The 23,989-nt window shown below is 37.8% G+C and overlaps 1 protein-coding gene across 3 annotated transcripts in view; it reads left to right on the forward strand.

The window, feature by feature from the left end:
• The first annotated feature begins 2,028 nt into the window (after window positions 1-2,028).
• EPC1 (enhancer of polycomb homolog 1) overlaps window positions 2,029-23,989 on the forward strand; it is a 64,138-nt gene continuing 42,177 nt past the window's right edge. For 2 of the 3 annotated variants that reach the window (XM_031939735.1, XM_031939736.1), the window contains exon 1: window positions 2,029-2,455. In XM_031939735.1, coding sequence (XP_031795595.1) covers window positions 2,303-2,455 — 153 coding nt within the window. In that variant the 5' untranslated portion in view covers window positions 2,029-2,302. Of the gene's footprint in view, window positions 2,456-3,474; window positions 11,342-23,989 lie in introns of those variants that run through there. The other variant, XM_031939737.1, reaches the window with a different exon arrangement.

The raw sequence follows: 23,989 nt of genomic DNA on the forward strand, positions 1-23,989 counted from the left end.
AATTCAACCTATTGAAATTCTATGCATTCTTTAATATTAAGCTCAAATGATACCTTTTCCCTTAAAGTTTTTCATGGCCTAACGTGATTGTTCCTTGCCCTGTATTCATGGTACTTATTTCTACTTAGGAGTAAGTTTTGTATTGTACTTATCCCCCCTACGAGGCTGTTAAGTATCCTGAAATTCAGAGACTACCTCTTTCTTCTTTGTATCATAGTTCACATTTATATGTTTACAAGGCATTTCCCATATAATTCCATGAGGTAGATAATACATATCTCCATGTTACAGAGGAGGGAATGGAGAAAGAGAGAAGGGATTTGCTCAGTTACAAAGTGGCTCTCCAGTGTTTTGATGCCTATTTTAAGTAACACTTTCAAAGTACCTTGGATATAATAGTTTGCATTCGATAGTTATGTGTAGGGTTATTGTTGTTGTAAGAGGATTTACCTGTCTAAAGGAGCCATCGAATTTATTTCTGGAGGAGGAAGGCTTTTTGTACAACACTAAGGAAAACTCGGGTCTACTTTCCGAAGTTTGTTGAATCAATATAATTTATATTGACATAGTCATGGGTGAGGGAAGTGGTGAATATCCCCCTCTCCAGGATGGGCTACAGGTAAACGCAGGCTGGTAAGTAGCAATTTGCCGCAAGCCAGGTCCTAGCCCAGGAGTTAATGGCATTGATCACATCTATTTCTATGAGACGGGAGTTGCCTACCCTGGGGAAACGAACCGATCAGACGTTTTTGTTGAGTGACTGTTTGGAACTTTTCTGCAAAACCCATCATGACGTCCTAAAACGGTTTTAAAGCATCTCAGTGGAAGGAGCCCTTGAAACCCCTATTTAGTATCGGGAATAACCCTTACATGACAAGCTTCCTGCCAGTAACTACAGGTGCCCTCGCGTGCTTGGTGTTTGGCTGGAGCACTCGCAGGTGCGGTGTCACCCTTTTCACCACGGGCATGCAATGTTCGCACGATGTTGCGGCAGAAAGATGCCCAGGTAGTTCGGAATGGCCGTCCATCCCTCTTCTTCCCCAGCCGCCGGGACGTCGGTGCTTGATAACCCAGCGTGAGTCCCAGGAGGATCGGGGGAGGGGGCCCTTGCCGTGCCCAGATGGAATTCTTTCCGAAATCGCCCCGATCCGCGGGCTGGCCGCGCTTAGTTTCCCTTCCTGCAGTTCCCGGGTGGGAAACGACGTCCGTCTCCCAGGATCGCGCCATACAGTGAGCCGGGCGCCTGGCGGGGACGCTCCCGCCCGCCGGCGGCCCCGGAGCCGGCGAGCCCCGGGCTTGCACCCGGCAGGCGCGGAGCCAGGCTTGGGGGACTGGCCGACCGTTTCACTGAGGAAGAAACTCCGGAGCTGTGTGGGCGCGCACGCGTCTCCGTGTGTGTGTGTGTGTGTGTGAGAGTGTGTTCACTCCGCACCTCCGTCGCTAGGAGCTTTTCTCCCCGAGGCCCCCCAAGCTGCTCGGCGGGCCGCAGGAGCGCGCCCCGGCCGCTCGGAACGATCGAGCTTCGGAAGGCTGCCCTCCCTCGGCGCCCGCGGCAGCAGCGGTCGCGCTCCCCCGCGGGCGGCGGGCTCCGGGGCGGGGGGCTCGGGGGTCGGGCCGGGCCCCCCGGGCTGGAGGAGCGGCCGCGATGGCCCGGAGCCCGGCGGCGGCGGCCGGACCGAGCGCCCCTGCGGAGCCGCGGCGGGGAGCGGGGAGCCGGGCGGGGGGCGTGTGGGGCGCGCTGGAGGCGGGGGAGCCCGAGGTCCCGGCAGCGCGGTCCTCTTCGGGCCGCCGCGGGAGGGAGCCGAGCCGGGCCGGGCGGGGGAGGGCCGGGGGCAGGGCGAGGCGAGGCGAGGCTGGGCGAGCAGGCGACGGTAGCAGCCTCGGAGCCGGAGCCGGAGCCGGAGCCGGAGCCGGAGCCAGGCTGGGAAGCAGGGGTTGGCGGGGGCGCGCGCAGCCCGTGCCGGCGCCCGGCCTCGAGCCCGCGCTCCCCCCCTCCGCCGCGTGCCCGCGCCGCTGCGCGATGCAGTGTGGGGAATGGCTGGGGTTGGCTGAAGAGCGCACAGTGGAGTTTTAATGTCCGCCATGTTGGCCATGGCGTATTGAAGAGAGCGAGTGAGAGCGGAGCGGAGCGGCACAGGCACCCACCCTCCCGGCTGCTGTGAGGGCCCGGACGGCGGGCTCCACGCTCCGCCCCTCAAGTCCCCGGCAGCGGCAGGCGAGTGGGGACCGAACCCCGGGTTCTCCATGATCCCGCTGGCCGGGGCCGTTTCCCCAGAGCGGAGAGGTTTCTGCTGCGCCTGAGATGAGTAAATTGTCGTTTCGGGCGCGGGCGCTGGACGCCTCGAAGCCGCTGCCGGTGTTCCGCTGTGAGGATCTGCCCGATCTGCACGAATACGCCTCGATAAACCGGGCCGTGCCGCAGATGCCCACCGGAATGGAGAAGGAAGAGGAGTCGGTACGTGTAAACTCCCCTCCCGACCCAGCGCCAGGCCCCGCTCCCCCTGCTGCCTGCGGCGGCGACGGAGCAGCCAGCCCCACACAAAATGGCCGCCATCTTCTCTTCCCCGCCGACATTCAGTCGCCGGCCCGGCCTTTGCCCCGACTCCCTCGGCCTCGGCCCCCGGCCCGCCGCGGCCCCGCTGGGCCCGCACCAGCACTGCCCACCGCCCCCGGCCGCTTCCACCCGGGACCCGCCGGGTTCGGGGGCCCGAAAGGCACAAAGGGGGTCACGTGACGAAGCGGCCGGCAGCCATTTTGTGGTCTTTAGTTCTTGGGTTGGGCCTTGTGCAGCGAGAGGGGAACGAGGTGGGGGGGGGGGGGGTGAGCGGGGAAGGAGCGCCCGCCTGCAGGGCTCCCGGCTCGCCGCTGGGTGGCGCCGTCAGGTCGTCGGGGCCTCGCGCCGCTGCCGGCGCGCTGGGTGAGTTTGCTCCGGGAAAGCATTTCCGTTTCTCCGCAGCTCCCACGTGGGGCTGCTCTCGAGGCCCCCGGAGCGCCTGCTTTCGCAGGACCCCCCCTTCGGAGAGGCCGGGCTGCCGCAGGCTAGCCTTGCCCACCCCGGCCGGAGGTCGGTTAGGTCCGCGCTCGGGACTCCCGCAGCGCGGCGGGCGAAAGTCCCCGGAGCCAGGGGCCGCCGGTGCGCGGGGCCGCCGGCCGGGGGAGGAAGGACGTCCCGCGAGCCGCGCCAGGGCCCCTCGGCCGCCCGCTTAGCCTGGTTTTGTGGTCGCTGTAGGCAGGGCAGAAACTCTTTTCTTGGATGAGGGGGGTCTGACGGGAGGCTCCTTCCGCTCGCCTCTTGCCCTCCCCCCCTTCTTTGCCCGCCTCACCCGATGACTTCCGACCCTAAGGAATTGCATACCTTGGTTTTCAGGTGCCACTTAAAACAGGGTGCAGTGTATTGGCCATTCCGGGAAACCGACGAAGCGCGCCTAACCGCAGTTTGTGGAAGTTATCCAGTATAGAACAGTACCTCTAACAGACTTGTGTATCGTACTGTCATCTGTGCTGTAGCTCTGTGACATAAAGCTCGAACTGTACAGCAGCGATCCCACATTGTAATGTTAACTAACGCACAATAAAAAACAACTGATGAAATCGTTCTGGTTGCTCAGCGTATTAAAGCGAAATAGCCGCGTGTCGGCTGCATGCTAACTTTTTTTTGCAAAGGAATAGTGTCGTGAAGCCATCGCATTTTCAGACTCTGAAGGAACCAAGTGTAGTGTGAGGCGCCAAGCTCTCACGGAGTTTCAGCACCTTGCCTGTGAGACAGTACCGCTTTCATCTTTACTTGTGTTAACGAGAGAGTAGCATAGCGCGCCTTTTGTTTTGGACGAGTGATTTAAAAAAATTAAAGTACTTGTGACTGCAGTTTCTTGTCTTTTTGTTTTATTTTTATTTATATGCAGGCTTTGCAAATAGTCTGATGTGGGAGGGGGTGAGTAGGTATCAGTATTACACTATTTTGGAACCGAGAAGAGACCCTTCGTTGCTTAATTTGCTCAATAGGTAATGCTTCTAGGAAGGTCTTATGAATTAATTTAAGCATTTCCAGAAGTGCCTCAGTTTTACTGATCTTGAGTATAACCGTGCCTTAAGTGGGCAAATTGATTTCAACATTTAAAGTTTTAAGTTTATGAAAGGAAATTGCATCAGTTGCAACATGCCAGTTCTGTATATTTGCTGTACCTATAGCATAGGCACAATTGAAGGCAAATTTCTGTTTACTATTTAAATTATTTTTTCCCTTCCATTTCGAGATTTGCCTGATAACCACTAACCAGAGAAAGAATTGACCTAAACATTCGAAGCTAAACTGAAGGGCAGTGACAGCCATTAAAAGAAATTTTGTAGTAGACATACTCTTCCATATTCAAATATTAGTAACTGGTTTCCATATTAAGCTTCTAGAATAAACACAGATAAGCATTCACCTTATACCACAGAGAATTTTAAATTTCCTTTAAAATATAGATTGACCTCTAGTTTCAGGTGTTAAATACTCAAGGTTGCATTGAAGTGGGGTCCTTCAGAATTACATTCTTGACAAGCTAAATGAAACTTAATATCTTGATTGATTTAATTATTAGAAAAGAATTTCCCATTAAGCCTATCAAAATTCTCTCTCAACACCAGAAAAGTAATACTGCTGCTGTAAATATAAACTAAACAATTCTAGTAAATACAGGCCAGTTAAATACACTAATATGTTATTGCCATGCTTATTAAATGAATACATTTTGGTGGGAAGTGGACAGACATTAAGATCTGGAATGGAAGTGAGATGTCTTAATTTAGCCTGATCTTTTTATCAGAAGAACTATGTTCATAGCTATTTTTCTTTTGATTGTGATAGGGTTGAAAAGAAGCCCCAGTGTGTAAAGGAATTGGTTTCAAAGGATGTGACTGAGTCATCTGGGTGGACCAAGATGACTGAATTTAGAATCGCATTTATTACATAATCACCAACAGAATAGAAATACAGGAACAAATGAAACTGAACATATTACTCTACTTTTTGGTAGGGAGTTTGGCTCGACATGTTCTTAAATCAAACATTTATGAACAAGTCAAAAAGCTTTTGTGGTTATGGGATCTTTTTTCACTTTATAAAGTTAATGTTTTGTGTAAAGTTCAGAATAAAGTCTGGATTTTTGAGCTCCTTTAAAAAAAATCTAATTAAAAATCAGCTATTTTTTTACACTGAATTAGGAAGCCAAGGCTTATGCTTACAATGTTAAGGACATTAAAATTAGCGTATGGGATTAGGATATAGATTGATGGGAATAATTTTTTTCAGTGAAATAGAAGAACAGTGGCAATTCCAGATCATGGAATCGTAAAGTCTAAAAGGAGCAAGAAGAGATCTTGGAGATTATCTCCTAGAAACTTTCATATCCTGAACCCCCTTCTCATTTAATAGAAAAAATAAGCTTTACCAAAGAACATGAAATTATTTGTTCAAGATCATTTAAGTAGCTTACATTATTGGTTTCCTATCCATTGCCCTTTCTATTATTATGTGACAAATCTGGAAGAAAAAAAACTATTCCTCTTCTCCCTTTAAATTTCTTTTTGTTGTTAGTGAGTCCTTGTTTAATTGTTGTGATAAGTCTGTGGACTTTCTATACACCTATATGTGTTTGCATATATTGTTAGAGCATGCTTGCAGTTTGGTATACTTCATTTTATAGAGTTGCATTCTGGAAAAGTTTTGCAAATTGTATCATTTTTGATCTTAGTGTTTGTAAAATGGGTGCAGATTCATCCCTAATTTAAGAATTGGCATGATTTAGAAAGTGTCGATATCTGAATTTTGTATTTTTAAAAATTGGATTGTACTTATATTCTTTTTTAGTAAAAACTTAATATAATTCAAGAACGGGAGAAATTCTATTCCCCCTACAATTAATTGTATTGATTTGGGTTTGTGGGATGGGGACATCAATGGTAATGTCACATTTGTCCTAACTAGTTCAGCTTGTAGTTAACACCATCACTCAGTTAAGTTTCAGATAATAATGATCCCAATCTTTGATTTGCCAGTGACAGTCTTCTCCAGCATAAAAGTTGAATTGAATTTACTGTTACTTTATGAGAATCTCAACTTCCAAAAAAATATAAGGAGAAAAATCTGCTTTTCTAATCTTGTTTTTCATTGAAATAAACCAAGTAAATCTAATTTTTAAAAGACATCACTCTCAAGTACTTTTAAACAAGTAGTCTGATTTTTGAGGGAAAAAGAGAAGAAATTTGCTGACGGTAGAAGAAGGAAGTAAGTCCTGGTCCTGTGCTCCTTTGCTAAAAGATACAATTTTTATACAATTGCGATTCCACTTTTGTAAATAGTTAAAAAATCTGAAATTATTAACTAATTCTTGGCATAACATTAAATGCCCATCATAATCTGATACCCTAGCTTGTTTGCTTTGATTCATACTCTTTTTATCCATAGATTAGATTATTCTCATATAGATAACTGTACCCTGTACTTTAGAATGTTTTCTTCTCCCCCAGCTCCTAAACTCTTGTCATCTTATTTTTTTTTAAATGATTTGTTTTATTCTTAAATTTAAATTTCAATTTATCAGAAATATATGTAAATATCTATCAAACAAATCTGACAAATTTTGGCAACTTGGTACCATCTTTAACCACTTCATTTTTAAAAAATTATTTTTTTATTAAAAATATTGATTAGTATGCTTTGTTTTGTCATAGCAGACCATTAAACCAAGCCCTACTACAAAGTGTTTTCCTCAAAATTAGTTTGTCTTTTAAACTTTATTGGTATCTTTTAGTTTTATACCACATTCATTTTTAATATATACTTCCCCTTTTTTTACTTGCTGGGCTGTCCTATCTAATGAATGAATAAAACAGAAGGAGTAGAGGAATTCAATTAAGGTAAATTAGCCAACACATCAGTGGTAGATAAAATGTTTTATATAAAAGCCCAGTCTCACACTTATGCAGAAAAGGAGGCCATCTTCCCTGTCTTCTTGGAGATTAGCTTATTATATTTGACCAAATTTCAGTATTATTTTCTTTCCATTTAGAAGATTGTAGTTACTGTTTTCCTGGTTGTGCTTTGGCCACTCATAGAAATTTTTCTATACTTCTCTGAATTTTTCACATTTGTGACTTTATGGGACAATAATGTTTCGTTGCAATTTTAACTTTTCCCCAATTGGTAGCCATCTACTACTTTGTTAATAGTTTGTTGCTACCACAAAAAGGGCTGTTATAAATATTTTGGTCTAAATGAGCTCTTTCTGTTTTTGTTCTTCTTGGGGCTTCTGGTTCTAAAGGTAGACCCATCTTAATTGTTTTCCAGAATAATTGTGGGACCAACTTACACTTTCACCAATTAGTGGTCCCACTTTTCTACTATCTTCTCTTTTATATGATTTTGTTAATGGTTTCAAAATCTTGTTAATTGTTTCCAGGTCTTTTGAGAACTATTTATATCTATTGTCTAGTTATTTCTGAATGATTGATTCTTGGTATTTCCTACTACCAAGAGTCTGCAATTTTTAAATTGGTATCAGCTAGGATGTAAAGATATTTTTCCCCCCAAATTGATAGTTTCCCTTCTTTGGGTATTAAAAAAGTTTTTAGTTTTGATGAAATTGAGTTTACTATTAATTATTTTATCTTTCACTTATATCCTTTTATTTTAACCAGATCTGTGATGGGTATTTGTTTGATCTGGATCTCTTCTAATTTTTTCTTTTTATGGTGTGATTTTTAATGTTAATGTTAAATATCAATTTCTTAATAACAAAGGAGGGATGTCTTTTTTTTTTTTTTTTTTTTTTTGATGGTATAATAACATTTACCCATTACATCCAAATAGCAAGATTTGGGTACATATTTTATTTTTATTAAACATGATGCTATCATTTTTGTACTTAATAGAGCTATCTCTTCATGCTATCTGTGATTTCCTTTGGAATGTATAGTTACTTAGCAGTGAAATCCGAGTCCAAAGGTGAGAACAATTTAGTAAGTTTTCTTTTATTGTTCCAAATTGTTTTCTAAAATGGTTAAAACAAATCACAGTTGCACCAATAGCAAATGGTGCTACTGGCACCCCCTCCAATCTTTGTTAAATTGAGGGTAGTATGGAAATCTTAGAATCATTACTGGTGTTTCTCTTATTACTTGATTTTGGATGATTTTAGGTAATTACTGATGATTGTTTTAATTTGTTGTGAAATTTTTCTTAGAAGTTTTCATCCTATCTAATGGTATTTAATCTTTTTGTCAGATATTTAATATATAAATTTTTTAAAAAAGTTATATATTTGTGATCTAACTTTTTTTTTGGGGGGGTGACATCTATACATTCTTCCCTTAACTATGGTGGGGAAAACTATAACTTTGAATTCTTGCACAATTTTTTAAAGTTATGACTATATTTTATATAGTTCATTTGGATTTTAACTTGATATTTTGTATATAATACTAATCTAAAACTGATATCTGTCAGGCTTTTTTCCAGTTGCCTCAGTAATTTTTTTGAGGGAGAGGATAGGATAAAGTTCCTTCCCTTGATTTCAACCCCATCCTCTCCCTTGGTTTTGAAGAATATATTATGCATTTGTTTTTAGATCTTGCTCATCTGTAGCTACTTCCCCTGACCAATTTTTCATCAGATAATTTAAATGTTTATTGATCTGTAAGATAATTGGAGAATTGCCTAAAAACTTGTTTTAAAGTTTATCTGAAGTGCTTCTTTCTGATTGTCCACATTAACACCCCTGCCTTAAGTTTCCTCTTACTTGGATCTTTGATATCTTTGTTATTATACTATAGTACTCTTACGTTAAAGTAGGTAAAGTAGGTGGTAAAGTAGGTCCTGGTGATATGGGGAAAAAAACTAATGCCCTGTCCTGGAGGAGTTTACAGTTTACAGGGAGGGGTTAGAATATGTTTTCATGTACAAATAGGTAAACAAAGTACTACTTTGAAGTCTGGAAAGACTTCAAAGGAATATTGGAATTTTGTGGAGCAGGTAAAAAGAATTTGCATCCCAGTTGTGAGAGAGCCCAGAGAGGCAGCCTGGTGTAGTGAGTGATATTGGAATCCTAGTCATGAAAATCGTCGTTCAGACTCCACACAACTCAGACAAAGCTCTCTGAGTCTCCGTTTCCTCACTTGTAAAATAAGAGGATTGAATCCAATGGTAGTGTAAGAAAGCTCTGAATCAGTGATATTATGACCTGTACAGAAGTTGGATGATGAAATGTCTACAGGCAATAGTTTTAGGTTGTTGTGAGAAGAGGAATGATGTAAAATCAAAGTTGGAAGGCAAATGGTAGGAGTTGGATTGTGGCAGGTATTTAAGACTGGTCCCAAGGATATCGTGTTTTATTGTAGCAGCAATTTGAGGTTTTAAAACTAACTTGAAATTTTTTTAGTAGCAGGATTACATTATCAAAGCAGTGATCTAAGAACATTTGTTTGGCAGATGTTTGAAGGATGAAGGTGGTTCATCAAATAAGAGGTTACTTTAGTACTCCAGGTGAGAGATGAAGATGACCAGAACCTAGGTGAAGATTGTATGAGTAGAGAGAAAGAGATAGTTGCAAGTACTATAATTTTGCCTCATTTACTAGATTATAAGCATGATGAGAGTAAGGATTATCTCATCTAAACATTGTGCCTTCTCTGATGCTTACTCTAGTGCAGTCCTCTGCACACAGCAGGCCCCTATATTCTTGAATTGATTGTTACTAAGATGTATAACTTTATGTTTTGCTGCTTTGTGCCACCTAATATTTAATAATGATAACATGGTACCCACCTTATTTTGTGTGGAAAGATATGCAAAGCATCCTTGGCATGTGTTTGTTTAATAAAGTTTTACACTGAATTTCAGTAGTAGTACAGTGAATAGTTGGCATGTCGATTATATCTTCCATTTGTACTTGAAAATTCTTGCCCAGAAGTTGGGTTTTTAATTTATTAAAAGCAGTTAAAACAGTAGAGGGGATATAAAAAAGAAATTTGATTTCATAATGTCAGTGAAAATGGCATACCTCAGCGCGCTCTGAAAACACCTATGTGGTCTTTCTAACTTGCTAAAGGAAGTCATGGTAGGCGCAGTAGGACAGTTAAATATTCAGATCCAGTGGAGTGACTAGAATAAAAATTCACAGATCATATAACTATAGAGGTTGTGAAATTATGATTTATTATCAGTAAATGTATACCCACATACCCGGGGTCAAGTAAAGGGCAAAAAGGGGTCTCAAGTGGAAAAAAGTTTTTAAAAGTTCTGGTCTAGAAGAGAAGCCCTATTAAAGAAGTTATTGAGAGGCCTTTGAATTGAATTTGGAAGCAGCTCAGGATTCCAGGAAGTAGAAATGAGCTAGAGAATTTTGGACATGGATGTTGGGAGGTGGGCAATGGACAAGAGGCGCCCAGTCTATATGCAGAAAATGTGGTGCACTGAGAATATGTAGAACAGTTTGGCTGAAGTGTATAGTCTGAGGGAAAGAGGCTAGCAAAGTGTTGTGTAATCAATTTTAAAGGCACATTATGAAGGACTTTCAAGGCCAAAACAGGGATTTTGTGTTTTATTCCAAAAGCAGTGAAGGGGGAGCTTCATGAATAGAGTACTGATAGGGTATTAGGATTGATTGTTGAGAATCTACCAAAGGAAGATCAAGTTGAACACTTAAATTAGTTCAGAGAAGTGACTGAATGGTGAAGAACGGTTGTGGTTATGTAAATGCAGGTAAGGAGATGGAATTGAGAAATGTTGGGGAGATAGAGTTAGGATAGAATAAGGAACTTACCTGCTTTGGACAGATTTAGGGGGAAAGATAATGACTTCATTTCACATTTGTTTACCATGGGTACGGTATATCCACATAAAGGTGGTGTCTAACAGGTATTTGGAGATAGAGGTTTGAAGCCCAGGAGAGATGATGCCTAAATTCAGATACTTGGACAGTCATTTGCAATAAAAATGATAGTCACAGGTACTCATGAGATCTCTAGAGAAGTGGAATATAAGGAGAACCACCCACATAACAATAGAATATTGATAAGTGATTTCACCAGCAAGTGAGATCAATAAGGGTTGGTCGATCCCTGAAAGGTAGTTACATGAAAAGTCCCAACAGAAGAGAGCATCCAAACAAGACTTTCTAACCTGGGATTCCCAAATTTGTTTTTTTTAGGAGGAGGGGTATGATTAGAAGCATCAGATGTTGCAGAAAGGTCAAGAAGAGTGAGGACTGAGAAAAAATGCCCATCAGATTTAGCAATAAAAAGGAGGGAGAAGAAGGAGCAGTATTAGAGGGAGTGGTGCAGTGGAAGCCAAATTATGGGGGTGAGTATAGAATGTGAGAAAGTGGAAGCAAGGAGTATAGTTAACTTTTTCTAGGATTATGACTGAACAAGAATTTTAGGATTTGGGATGGTAAAATTTATATTGTTTAAAAGCTGAAATTATACAAGCAAGGCATTCACATTGTCTTTAAAGCTAGAATTCCCAAATGGAATCTGACTTACTATGAGGTCTTCAACTTTTAATGGAAATAAAAGGAGAGACTATTACATTTTAAAAGTATTCTAAAACAAATATTCAGAATGCTTTTCTTGAAAAAACCAAGGTCACACTGTTAAATGTTTGAAACACATTTACAAATTCAAGTTCAGTATCAAAACTTGAAACCCTGTGGTTTGTAGGTAACACCTAAATGTTTAGTCTTTTTTGTTGTCGTTGTTTCTTAACTTAATGATATGCACTATATATGTAGTTCATTTTTATGCTCTGAACAAATGTAAAACTAGTGGTTTGCCTTATTTTCTAAGTATAAGAAGGGAATTTATTCATTTACTCTTTTTTTAAAAAGTCTTTCCTTTTGTATATTATGGTTTCACATCCTTGATTTGGGACTGGTGAATGTTAATGTAGAGATATTTCTGAATTTTTAAAATTATGTAATGGATTTAAGGAATAAAAGATCTATTTGTCTCTAATAATGAAGGTACAACAAAAATAAGTGCCATTCCTACTCATAGCAAATTAATAGATTATATTTTTGTTGCAACAAGATTGTACTGTTGCTGTAGCTTGGAACCCCGTTGGGCTCTGAGGCATCTGCTATTTTGATGAGATTATTGTATTAGTTGTGGGAATAATTGCTTTTTATATGGTGGTGATTTAGGAAGAATGTCTTGGAATGATTTGTAGTGTTTTTGTTTTTTTGGGGTTTTTTTTTTTGAGGCAATTGTAGTTAAGTGATTTGCCCAGGGTCATACAGCTAGGAAGTGTTAAGTATCTTGAGGTCAAATTTGAACTCAAGTCTGGTGCTCTATCTACTGTGCTGCCTAGCTGCCCCCTCATTTGTAGTTTTGAGATGGAATAATACCTAATATGTATTTTCTTGGGAAATATACTATAACAACAGAACCTGAATTTGAGCATGCTACAATTTATTTAGACATTACCAGAAACTGTAGTTTTGGGAGCTTGCATTCTATTGGAGGAACCTACTATACATATATTAATGAATCAGCAGGTATTTAATAAAAACTTTTTTTCCCACTATGCCAAGCACTTTACTAGGCCACTGGGATACAAAGAATGCAGGTACCAAGAATGAAGTATGACTATGAATCTCTTGGTAGAGAAAACATTTGATGTTCAGGAATTAGGAAAGATTTCCTGAAGGAAAAACTTGAGCAGCATCTAAAAGGAAGAGCTCATTCTGAGGCAAAGGACACAAATTCTGAGGAGGGTGGAGGCAGAGAGCAATAGGCCAGTGCATATTTCAGAAAGTGGGAACAAAAAGAATGGCTAGTGAGAAAGATAGGTTGGGTTTGAGTCATATAGGACTTTAAAAGCTAAACAGAGGAGTTTATATTTTATCTTAAAAAACTCCAAATGGGAGTCTCAAAGTGAGACATGGTCAAAATGACTCAAAAAAGAGGCAAAAGGAAGCCACTGGAGTTAAGTAGGGTGTGAGTCACATGGTCAGATCTGCATTTAAGGAAAATTATTTTGGCTGCTGTGGAGGATACACTGGAGCAGTGAGGTTTGTGTAGATGAGAAATGATAAGACCTGAACTAAGGTCATACTAATTATGTAAGTGGAGAGAAAAAGAGGTCAAACACAAGATACTTTGAAGGTAGACTAGGTTCCCCCATCTTGGGGGAACTGAGTAGATTAAGGGAAAGTAAAGAGTATGAGATCACTAACTTGAGAGACTGGAAGATGGTGCTATTCAACAGAAGTAGGGAAATTTGGAAAGGGAACTTGATAGGAGGAAAGATAATTAATTCGATTTTAAACACATTGTGTTTGAGGTCTCCAAAATATGGTTTAAAATCTCCATTAGACAGTTAGTAATAAATGACTGATGCTCATGAAAAGTAATAGGGCTGGATATATAGTATGGGACTCATTATGGGAGATATTCATAGATGATAGTTAAGCTCATGGGATTTGATGAGGTTACCAAGAAAGTGAGTATAAAGGACAACATAGAGGGCCTTGAATAGAATTTAAAACCATGGAGGTTTGACTACTCAGTGAGGGGACATATTATCTATAGATCAGCACTATCAAACATATGGCCCATCATACTTGATTGTAACCTGAATGAGATTGAAGTGTAATTGGGAAATGTTTTATTGCATTTATATTTATTTTGTAAACTATCAGTGATGTTACATTGTGAAACTCAGTCAATATGTGTCCCCAAGGATCTTTTATATACTTATTACTGGCCTCCTACAATTATAAATGCTGAGCTTATGAAGAAGACTGAGAGAGCAAATGGATAGAAGTAGGAGAGAATGGTGTTAAGTCTAGAGGGAAGGACTTGGCGATTAATGGGTCAAAAATGCAGCTCAAGCATAGCGGAGTTCAGATCCAGCCTTAGTACTGTTAGCCAAGTGACCCTGAGCAAATCATTCAACCTACCTCCTGTTTCCTCTTCTGTGAAATATAGTTAATAAAAGTGCTTAATTCCCAGGGTATTATGAGGAAAAAATATTTATAACCTATTTTGCAGTAAAGTCCTAGCTATTTATTAACAAGCATTATGACCAAGGAAAGACATCAGATTTGGTGATTAATATATCTTAGGTAACTTTGAGAGAACAAAGTCTTAAATGAGAAAGGAGATAAAATGGAGGCCATAATCAAGGAGTTGGATTAAGAGAGGAAGGAGTGATACTATCATCTCCTTAAAACAGTTGTCCTGTATCTAATGAAGGTTTAAGGATTGGAAAATAGGTATATTTGAAGACCAAGAGAGAATAAACCAGTTTATTATCTAAAGATGCAAGAGAGAGGCTAAGTGAAATGATTGAGGTAAATTTTTGGATAAGATTGGAGGGAGTAGGAGTAAGTACTTTTAAAGAAACTGGCTTTGGCACAAACAAAAGGAAACCATCTCTTTGTCAGAATGGGAGAAAAGAGTATGAGATGATGTCACAGGTTTTAAAAATGGAGGGAGAAGAGAAAAGAGATTGCATGTTGAATTATTTTTGGCAAAGTAAGAAGTAAGGTCTTCAGCAGAAAAGGTATTGGGTAGAGAAGGCTTGGCAATATAGCCTTTGAGGAGGGCATCAATGAGGGAAAAGTAAAGGGAGTATCTCGCCACCATGAACCTTGAGTTGAAGTTGGATTACTTGAATGTACAATGGATTATTAAATGTTCTTGAAAGACGGAGAGGAATTTTGTGATTATTCTTTTAGATAACTAGAAACCTTTTAATGTGGAACACAATATGATGTCAAGGGATTTAGGAAATTCAATTAGACTCATCACAACAAATAGAAAGGTTTTATATAAAGTCCTAATTGTGTTATTTTCCATGATTTCATTCTGCCTTCTTTGTACATTTGTACTTGCTATCTCCTGCCTGAAAATCAAATCTCCTCTCTATAAAAACCTTCTGGATTTACACATTATGTTTTCTATTTTCCTTACTGGATTAAACTTGTTTGCTTACTTATTAATAACTAAGAAGAGACCAGATTTATGTCCCTATTTGTGACTAGTTCTTATAGAATGGAAATTCAATTTTTCTTTTAAGCAATTATAATCATTTTATTGCATTTTCATTACATCAGTAAGTTTGTTATCTGGCACTGTGCTAAGTTCTCAAAATCAAAGGAAAGTCAGAAACTAGCTCATACTCTCTAGGAGCTTACTTTTTAATAAGAGAAACAACATGTCATTAACTAGATACATAGAAGATATTTATAAAGCACATGGAAGGTAAGCTAAGAAGTGAAAATACTAGCAAGCATCAAGGATGGATTGAGACCAGCCTTCAGAAAGTGACATTTTAATAGAATCTTGAGGAATGACAATATATTTAGCGCAAAAAAAAAAAAAAAGTCTTTTTTTTTTTTTTTTTTTAATTTTTTTCCCCCAGCATTGCCTTTTTGCCTTTCATGATATTGGTTCAGATATTAGGTTTTTTGTTGAGTCACAGCTTAAATATCATGGTGATTTGTTTTGTACTTTGAATTGACTGCTTTGTTAAATATTGAACAGATTGCATTCCTCTGATTTAGAAAGCATTTTGTTTTTTTTTTTTTTTTCAAGTAATGCTTTTGGAAAACCTGTGCATTTTGTTTTATTTTTTGTTTCCTTGACTTGTTTGATCAGATAAGATGGTATTTTGGGAAAGAGTGTGGATTTGAAGTCAGAAGCTTTGATGTGGTCTGTGTTGGCATTTTAATGCCTTTATTGAGATGTGAGGCCCAGTTCTGAGGCCATTTCTGCCTGGTATTCTGGTATTTTCCATCACTTAATAGATAACACATTTGGTAAGTTACTTACCCCTTTATCAGTCAATGATCAGCAAGCATTTATTAAGGATTTATCAAGCATAGTAATGCAAAGGAAAATGGGAAGTCATTGTCCTAAAAGATATGGGGAGAGATATACATATGTAAATATAGACAAGGTGATTTCTGCACAAAGTATTAAGGAGGGTAAGGACCAGAGTGGGAGAGAATGGAGGACTTCAAGGACAGGAAAAACATTTAGAGAATGTTGGCACTTAAACTGATTAAAGGAAATTTAAAATTGTGAGAATCCAGAGGCAAAAAGAAGTGCATTTCTGGTATAGGAAATAAACAGTGCAGAGAAGCAGAAGTGGGATACCATATATGAGGAACAGTAAGGTGACCAGTTTTGTTGGGGCACACATTGTACTTACAGGAAGGTTTTAGAAAGGGTGATGAGGACTGAAAAGGCTTTAAATGGCACCCCCTCCCCTAGATGGCAGGATGACCAATAGATGTTAAATACATTAAAATATAAATTAGATACACAATAAGTATACATGACCAAAATGTTATTTTGCTGTACAAAAAGAATCAGACTCTGAAATATTGTACAATTAGCTTGTGAAGGAAATCAAAAATTCAGGTGTGCATAAATATAGGGATTGGGAATTCAATGTAATGGTTTTTAGTCATCTCCCAGAGTTCTTTTTCTGGGTATAGCTAGTTCAGTTCATTACTGCTCCATTAGAAATGATTTGGTTGATCTCGTTGCTGAGGATGGCCTGGTCCATCAGAACTGGTCATCATATAGTATTGTTGTTGAAGTATATAATGATCTCCTGGTCCTGCTCATTTCACTCAGCATCAGTTCGTGTAAGTCTCTCCAGGCCTTTCTGAAATCATCCTGTTGGTCATTTCTTACAGAACAATAATATTCCATAATATTCATATACCACAATTTATTCAGCCATTCTCCAACTGATGGGCATCCACTCAGTTTCCACTTTCTAGCCACTACAAAAAGGGCTGCCACAAACATTTGTGCACATACAGGTCCCTTTCCCTTCTTTATAATCTCTTTGGGATATAAGCCCAGTAGTAACACTGCTGGATCAAAGGGTATGCACAGTTTGATAACTTTTTGAGCATAGTTCCAAACTACTCTCCAGAATGGTTGGATTCATTCACAGCTCCACCAACAATGCATCAATGTCCCAGTTTTCCCACATCCCCTCCAACAATCATTATTTTTTCCGACAAGAAAATTGAACTTAACTCGGAGAGGCATTTTGGAAATCAAATAAGACTATAGTTTGAAGATATTATAACCTAAAATATTAAGTTTATTTTTTATTGCTCAGAAGAGAAAATAGGTTATTTAGAATTTTTAATAAAGGAAATTGTCCAGAGATTAAATGTTAAATCCTTTATAGAGAGGACATTTTTTCTTTTTATTTATACTTTGAACAGTGATAAATATATGTTTGAACACATCTATAGTTGAATTTATTTACATTTACATGTCTACTACTTCACTTAAGTCCTACTGCATTGTAATGCTGGACTTTTTGGAAAAATTTGTAATTGTTAGGTGTGGTGGTTTTTCCATTTTTTTGTTTTTTGTTGTTTTGTTGAGAGGGTCTGGGAACAGAATTTTGGTCTGTTTTTTTAAAAAATCCAAATGAGTTTTATAGACTAGAAGTAAAGGATTTAGGAATAAATTTACATCAAGATGAAATGGTCAAATGACACTCAAGCTGGGTTTTGAAGGAAGGGAAAAGATTTTCTTAAACTAAAGGGGGGAGAGAAGGAAGAAGCATTTAAGAATGCCTTTGTTATTATTCCCCCACAGACCCAGAGGTGAGAATGGATCTAACCACCATGTTTGTATAGAGTGATTATTGTATATTTTTGATTATTGAGGTTTTTTGCACTGCTTACAAAGCTTAGATTTCCCATTAGATAATATACAACAGTTATTGGAGAACTTTGAGCATCAGTGTAATTAATGTATACAATTTGTTGCACTTTGAACAAGAAAGAAAATTAGGACAGGGATTTCTGGTTAGATTCTTTCCATTGGTAAGCATCTGATAACTGCAGGAATGAGAAGAAAGCAATAGATTTCAGTTATGGATATTTAAATCAATAATTTAATGTTCTACTAAAGCTCTTATTTGATGCTCCATAGTGTGGCAAGTTCCAGCACTCCTGAAAACTGGTCAGAAAGAATGCACAGTGAACCAAAGTGGGAAGGTTAGAGTACAGACCTGGTGATTGACTTTAATTGGTTTGATCCACAGGTAACAAACATAAAATTGGAGAGGCTCATTATTTGATGTGATGCAACCTGTTGGCTGCAGGATCTCAAAAAAATTGGGGCTCAGCAGTAGAAAGAAATCAGAGAGCCTGGTAAATTGGGGCTCAGCAGTAGAAAGGAAATCATTGAGCCTGGTTTCAATTCTACCTCTTGACTCTTATTCCTCATATAACTGGGTAATTTTAAAAATCCGTCTGGATATGTTTTCTTTATAAAATGAGGGGGGTGGACTAGATGGCCTCTGAGGTTCCTAGATCTGTTGTGATGCTATGAAATCTGCCTACCCAATAAAATATGGGAAAAGTGTCCATCTTTGGAAGTTTTGAAGTAATGCTGATAACTGGGAATGGGACTGATACCCACCTTTAAATATTCTAACTATTTTATGTGGATTTTAATTTAAGTATTATTTCACATGCCCTAATTTAACTCATCCTTTAATTAAATTAACATAGATCTTGTTGGAGATAGGTTTAGTGGCATAGTAGAAGTCAGGAGACACGGGTATAAATCACTCACCAACATGTATGATGTGGACAACTGCCTCAGAGACTCAGTTTCCTCATTTATAAAATGAGAATGGTGATTGTACTGTCTACTACATAAGGCTGTAGTGAACAAAAAAATCTATCTAAACATAGATTTAATTTGATAGATTTTGATACTGAGTTCCTTTTAATTAAGCCTAAAATCACACAGGAACCAAATTGCAAGTAGCTACTTGAAACTATTGGTATGTAGTATGGCAGTTAATCATTTATGACATTATATATAAAGAACATCAAGGTAGTTGAAAATTCATGAAATAATTTTCACTGTTTTTACTTTTATTATGAGAAACTATCTTTTTCAGAGCTAGTACAATAAATCAGTAAAAGAAAAAATAATTCACCTTTATAAAAATTGAACTCTTTAACCCTAAAGTGTGTGTGTGTGTGTGTGTGTGTGTATGTATGTACAAAGTATGCATATATGGATAAATGGATAGCTAAGATTCCAGAATTCCTATTCATGTAACTGGTAAACAAACCAATACCTTGTTAATCTTTTTTTGTATTAATAGGATCAAAAATTAGAGCTGGAAGTTATCTAGTATGACCTCATTTTGCAGATGAGGAAACTGAGACCCAGGAAATTTAAGTACTTGGTTTTCCTTTGGTAGTAAGTTCATCTTCTCTTACATTTTCTTTCTTAGTATTTTCTCTCTCTCCTCTAATCCCCACCACCTTCAGTCTTCCTGGACTGTCTGTAGAATACCATCTGCATATTCCACAAGCATCTCAAAACTCTTGAGCCACACATAGCTGAACAATTCATTTCCTCAACCCTTCTAGTCTCCCTATTTTTTTTTTTTTATACTGCATTGTTCTACTAGTCACCCAGGTTTGTAATCAGAGTAAAAGATGATTTCAACTTTTCTCTCACTCTCAATCTAATAGGCTCTCTGTCCCAGTTAACATCATCTGTATTTGTGCCCTTCTCTTGGTTCACACTGTTAATGGCTTTGTTTTCAGACCTGTTTCCCCATCCCTGGTTTCTTGGCTGGCCTACCTTAAAGAGTCTCTTTGTCTGTCTCTGGCTGTATTCTCTCTCATCTACAATATATTCTCCACAAAGCTATCAAAATTGGCTTTCTGAGACCCAATTCTAACCATGTTAACCCAGCTCAGAAATCTTCATAGCTTCATTCCTTATTCTCTCTAGGTTGTAATACACAACTCCTTAGCTTGGTTTTTAAGTCTGACCAGAAGTTTACGGAACCTAACTCTGGCTTTATTTCACATTACTCCTCTAAACTCTGTTCCAGCTAAATTGAACTATTAGCTCTTCACTAAACTCCATATCTTTACTTTTTACATGTTTATACATATCTGCAATCTGGAATCCCCAGCCTTCTAGATCTTTCTCTTCGATTAAAGGAATAAGAGTAGGCAATGAGGAAACCAAATTATCACTCTTTGCTGATGATGTGATGGTATACTTAGAGAACCCTAGAGATTCTACTAAAAAGTTATTAGAAATAATCCACAACTTTAGCAAAGTTGCTGGTTATAAAATAAACCCACATAAGTCATCAGCATTCTTATATATCACTAACAAAATCCAACAGTCAGAGTTACATAGAGAAATTCCATTTAAAGTAACTACTGATAGTATAAATTATTTAGGAATCTATCTGCCAAGGGAAAATCAGAAACTTTATGAGCAAAACTAAAACACTTTCCACACAAATAAAGTCTGATCTAACCAACTGGAAAAATATTAAATGCTCTAGATCTTTCTCTTCAAAGTTCAGCTCACGTATCCATTTATCCTATGGTTTCCCTGTTCCTAAAAAGTATTATTTTATATCTTCCTATAGCATTTTCTTTAGATGACTAATTTGTCCTTCATCTCTCACTGTCTTGATTTTAATATATTTATCTTCTTCATATCTTCTCCCCAAGTAGTAAAACAAACAAACAAGCAAACAAAACTCTTTGGCAGCAAGGATAATCTTTTGGTCTTTATTATTCCTTTGACCCCAACAGTGCCTCTCATATATACAGTAGGTACTAAATGAAATTTATTGAATTAAATTAATTGAACTGAAACCATTGACAATTGTTTCTTTGTTAAGCATCTTCTGAAAAAAAGATCTTTTTATGGAAAAAGTGTATCTCACATCTGAGTATTTAAAGCAAGTCAGTATGTTTGGTAGCTTATTTTACTTCTTTTGAAACCAAGAATATATTGGAGAAATTCATATTAATGAAGGCATGACATTTTATGTGTGTTGAACATTTTATTACTATTGACTTATATTTACCATATAGTATTCTGTGGTATGATTTATTATCCATTAAAGCTGAAAACAAGCATGTTTTTTTTTACTTTTTTTTATTATAGCTTTTTATATACAAAACATGCATGGGTAATTTTTCAACATTGACCCTTGCAAAAAGTTCTGTTTCAGCTTCTCCCCTCCTTCCTTCCATCCCCTCCTCTCCATAGCAGGTAGTTCCCTACATGTTAAATATGTTAAAGTATATGTTAAATACAATATATGTAAACATATTTATACAGTTATCTTGCTGCACAAGAAAGATCAGATTTAGAAAGAAGGTAAAAATAACCTGAGAAGAAAAAAAAAGATCATATTTCTTAATATGATAGTGCTGCTTTTGGATTTTTTTGGTCCACAAATTTTGACCTAAAACTTGGAAAAAGTGTGTTTTCTGATTTAAACAAAGGAAAAGCCCAGTCTTATTCCTTGAGAGGGTTTCCATCAGAAGAGCAAATAGTGTCTATATGTCTGCAAGGACTTTTGCATACCTAGAGTTGAATAGGACTTCTGCTTTGCTAGGTCTATTCCTAACTCCACCCCTGTCCTCCATGGAATGACTTAATGATGATGGTAGATATTCTAGTGGAAATAAAGCATTATATGAAACTACCTCATTGGCTATCGATCAGGAGTTTTTTAATTTGGAAAACATTGAAATAGTACAATATGAAAAAACACAAATTAAAGATCAAGAAAGATCAAAATGTCTGTAATAGATTTTGATATTAACATTTTGCACATTAACAACTTAAATAATAATAATTAGTCTTCCTTTTCCCAGAGCAGTTTACAAAGTGGTTTATCAAGATGGGGTTGGAGTCATTTGAAACATATTTTCCAAACAAAATTAACTTTGCTAGATTGTTATGTAATACTTTTTTACTGTATGTAGTTGATACATTACTAGATATAACAACTTATACTGGTTGTCATCTTGCTATAAACTTGTTTGTCATATGTAAATATATATGTATGTATGTATAATAACCTGACAATATCCACAGTACTGTTAAGATTTATCTTCCTTAGGAAGAAAAAAGACAAATGAATAAAAATAGTATTTAGTTGCACTTACAGAGAGGAGTAAGACAGGCATTGCCCTTAAGAGAGTTGATATTATAGCAGAAGAAATAAAACAAAGTTGTAGATGATGGTAATGTAAGGCAGTAGGTACAAATCTTTGCTGAGCAGGTGACTAATTTTTAAAATAATCATACTTTAATCAATAGCTTCAGAATCTTGAAGGAATCATAGTTCCTTTCATGACTAGACATGTTTTCTTTCACAATATGACTAATATGGTGGAAGTATGTTATGCACATGTATAACCTATATCAAATTGCTTGCTTTCTTGATAGAGGGAAAAAAAAGAAAAAAAAATTCAGTTTTTAAAAAAATGTTAGAAATTGTTTTTACATTTATTTGGGGAGAAATAAAATATTAAATTTTTAAAAATTTAAACATGTGATTAGAGTAGCTAACAATATAATTTTCAATTTAAAACTTTAATGACTAATCAAATAATATACAAAATAAATAAGGTGTTTTTTTCCCCTTAGGATAAAGTTTAGAATATGGGCAAAAATTGTTTATTGGAACAATTTCAACTGTTTGGGTGCTTGCTAATTAACTTAACCTGAGACCCAAAAATAACACTAATGATAACTTCATACATACTTGCTTTCCATTTAAGTTTGTTAATACTTCTACTAATACGAATAGCTAGTATTCCTATAATTAAGGTTAGCAAAGCTATTTACATGTTAACTTGTTTAAAGCTTATCCTTTTGCCCTTAGCCCCTTGAAAAGCTTAGGCTGCTGCTATTGAAAAAAAGGACTGATACTTTTGCATTTTCATATTCCTGTCACTCTTGACTTTCAGAATTTTCATGACAGGCATAATTGTAGCATAAAACTTTAAATTCCACTAAATTATTTAAAGTTGACATGTGTCAATAGGGAACAAATTACTGTTTACATCCCGTCTAAATTAGCCCCTTTTATATGATCACTAATGTAATCTTCAACAGAAATTAATTTCATATAAAAGAAGATATGATAAATGAATATAAACTGAAAATACCAGTTCACTTAAATGGTATTTTAAAATGTTTACTCCTTTAATTTGTGAATTCAAACCTTTTCTCCTATTTGAAATGGTTTGAAAATTAAAGACTTGGATTGCAGTTAATATTTAATAATTCTTTTTTTTTGCTGAGGCAATTGCCCAGGGTTACACAGCTAGGAAGTATTAAGTGTCTGAGATCACATTTGAACTCAGGTCTTCCTTACTTCAGGGTTGGTGCTCTATTCGTTGTGCCACCTATCTGCCTTGGTATTTCATAGTCTTTATTAATTTATAGCAACTAGATTTTGCTACAAATTGCATTTTGACAGTGTAAGTGATAATTTTGTATCTCTAGTGGAATCACTTAAGGGAATTGCTGTCTTCTTTTTTATAGGAAAAATAGTGAAATCAGCCTGAACTTCATTCCATAGATGAAGAGAGACTAAAGACTAATTCTAATAATTCTAGGCTTATGGATTCTAAATTACTGGAGTTTATTATCTTTTCTCACATTAAAATAGATGACTAAATTCTAATTCCTTTTAGTTCTACTTATCTAAATATGCAACGAGTTGAAATCACCAAACTTAGCTGATCCCAGGGTAGTAAGAAAATAATATGCCTGTTGTATGTTTGGTTCAGTAAATGTTTGTTGCAGGAAGGGTAGTATGTATGACACATTCATTCCAGGTTCAACAAGCAGTTGGCAAGTGTTATGCTCAGAGCACAGTGTTAGACCCTGGAGATATATGAGCAAAAAACTTACCAGCTTTCTAGGAGCTGACAATAGAGATTGAAGATTATGGGCCTCCTTATTGGGAAAATAAATGAAACACACAATACAGCAAAATACTAATGTGCCTTTGTCAAATGAATAAAATTTCATTGGATTCATTTTTGGATTTCCCTTTGATGCACTGAATTGTTTTTATTACCAGATTGTAAAGTAGGTACTTTGTTAACTTATTCTTCCCATCTTAATAAACATCAAAATTCAAATTAAA

The sequence above is a fragment of the Sarcophilus harrisii genome, chromosome 5 (genome assembly GCF_902635505.1).
Source record: "Sarcophilus harrisii chromosome 5, mSarHar1.11, whole genome shotgun sequence".
Classification (NCBI taxonomy): Eukaryota; Metazoa; Chordata; class Mammalia; order Dasyuromorphia; family Dasyuridae; genus Sarcophilus; species Sarcophilus harrisii.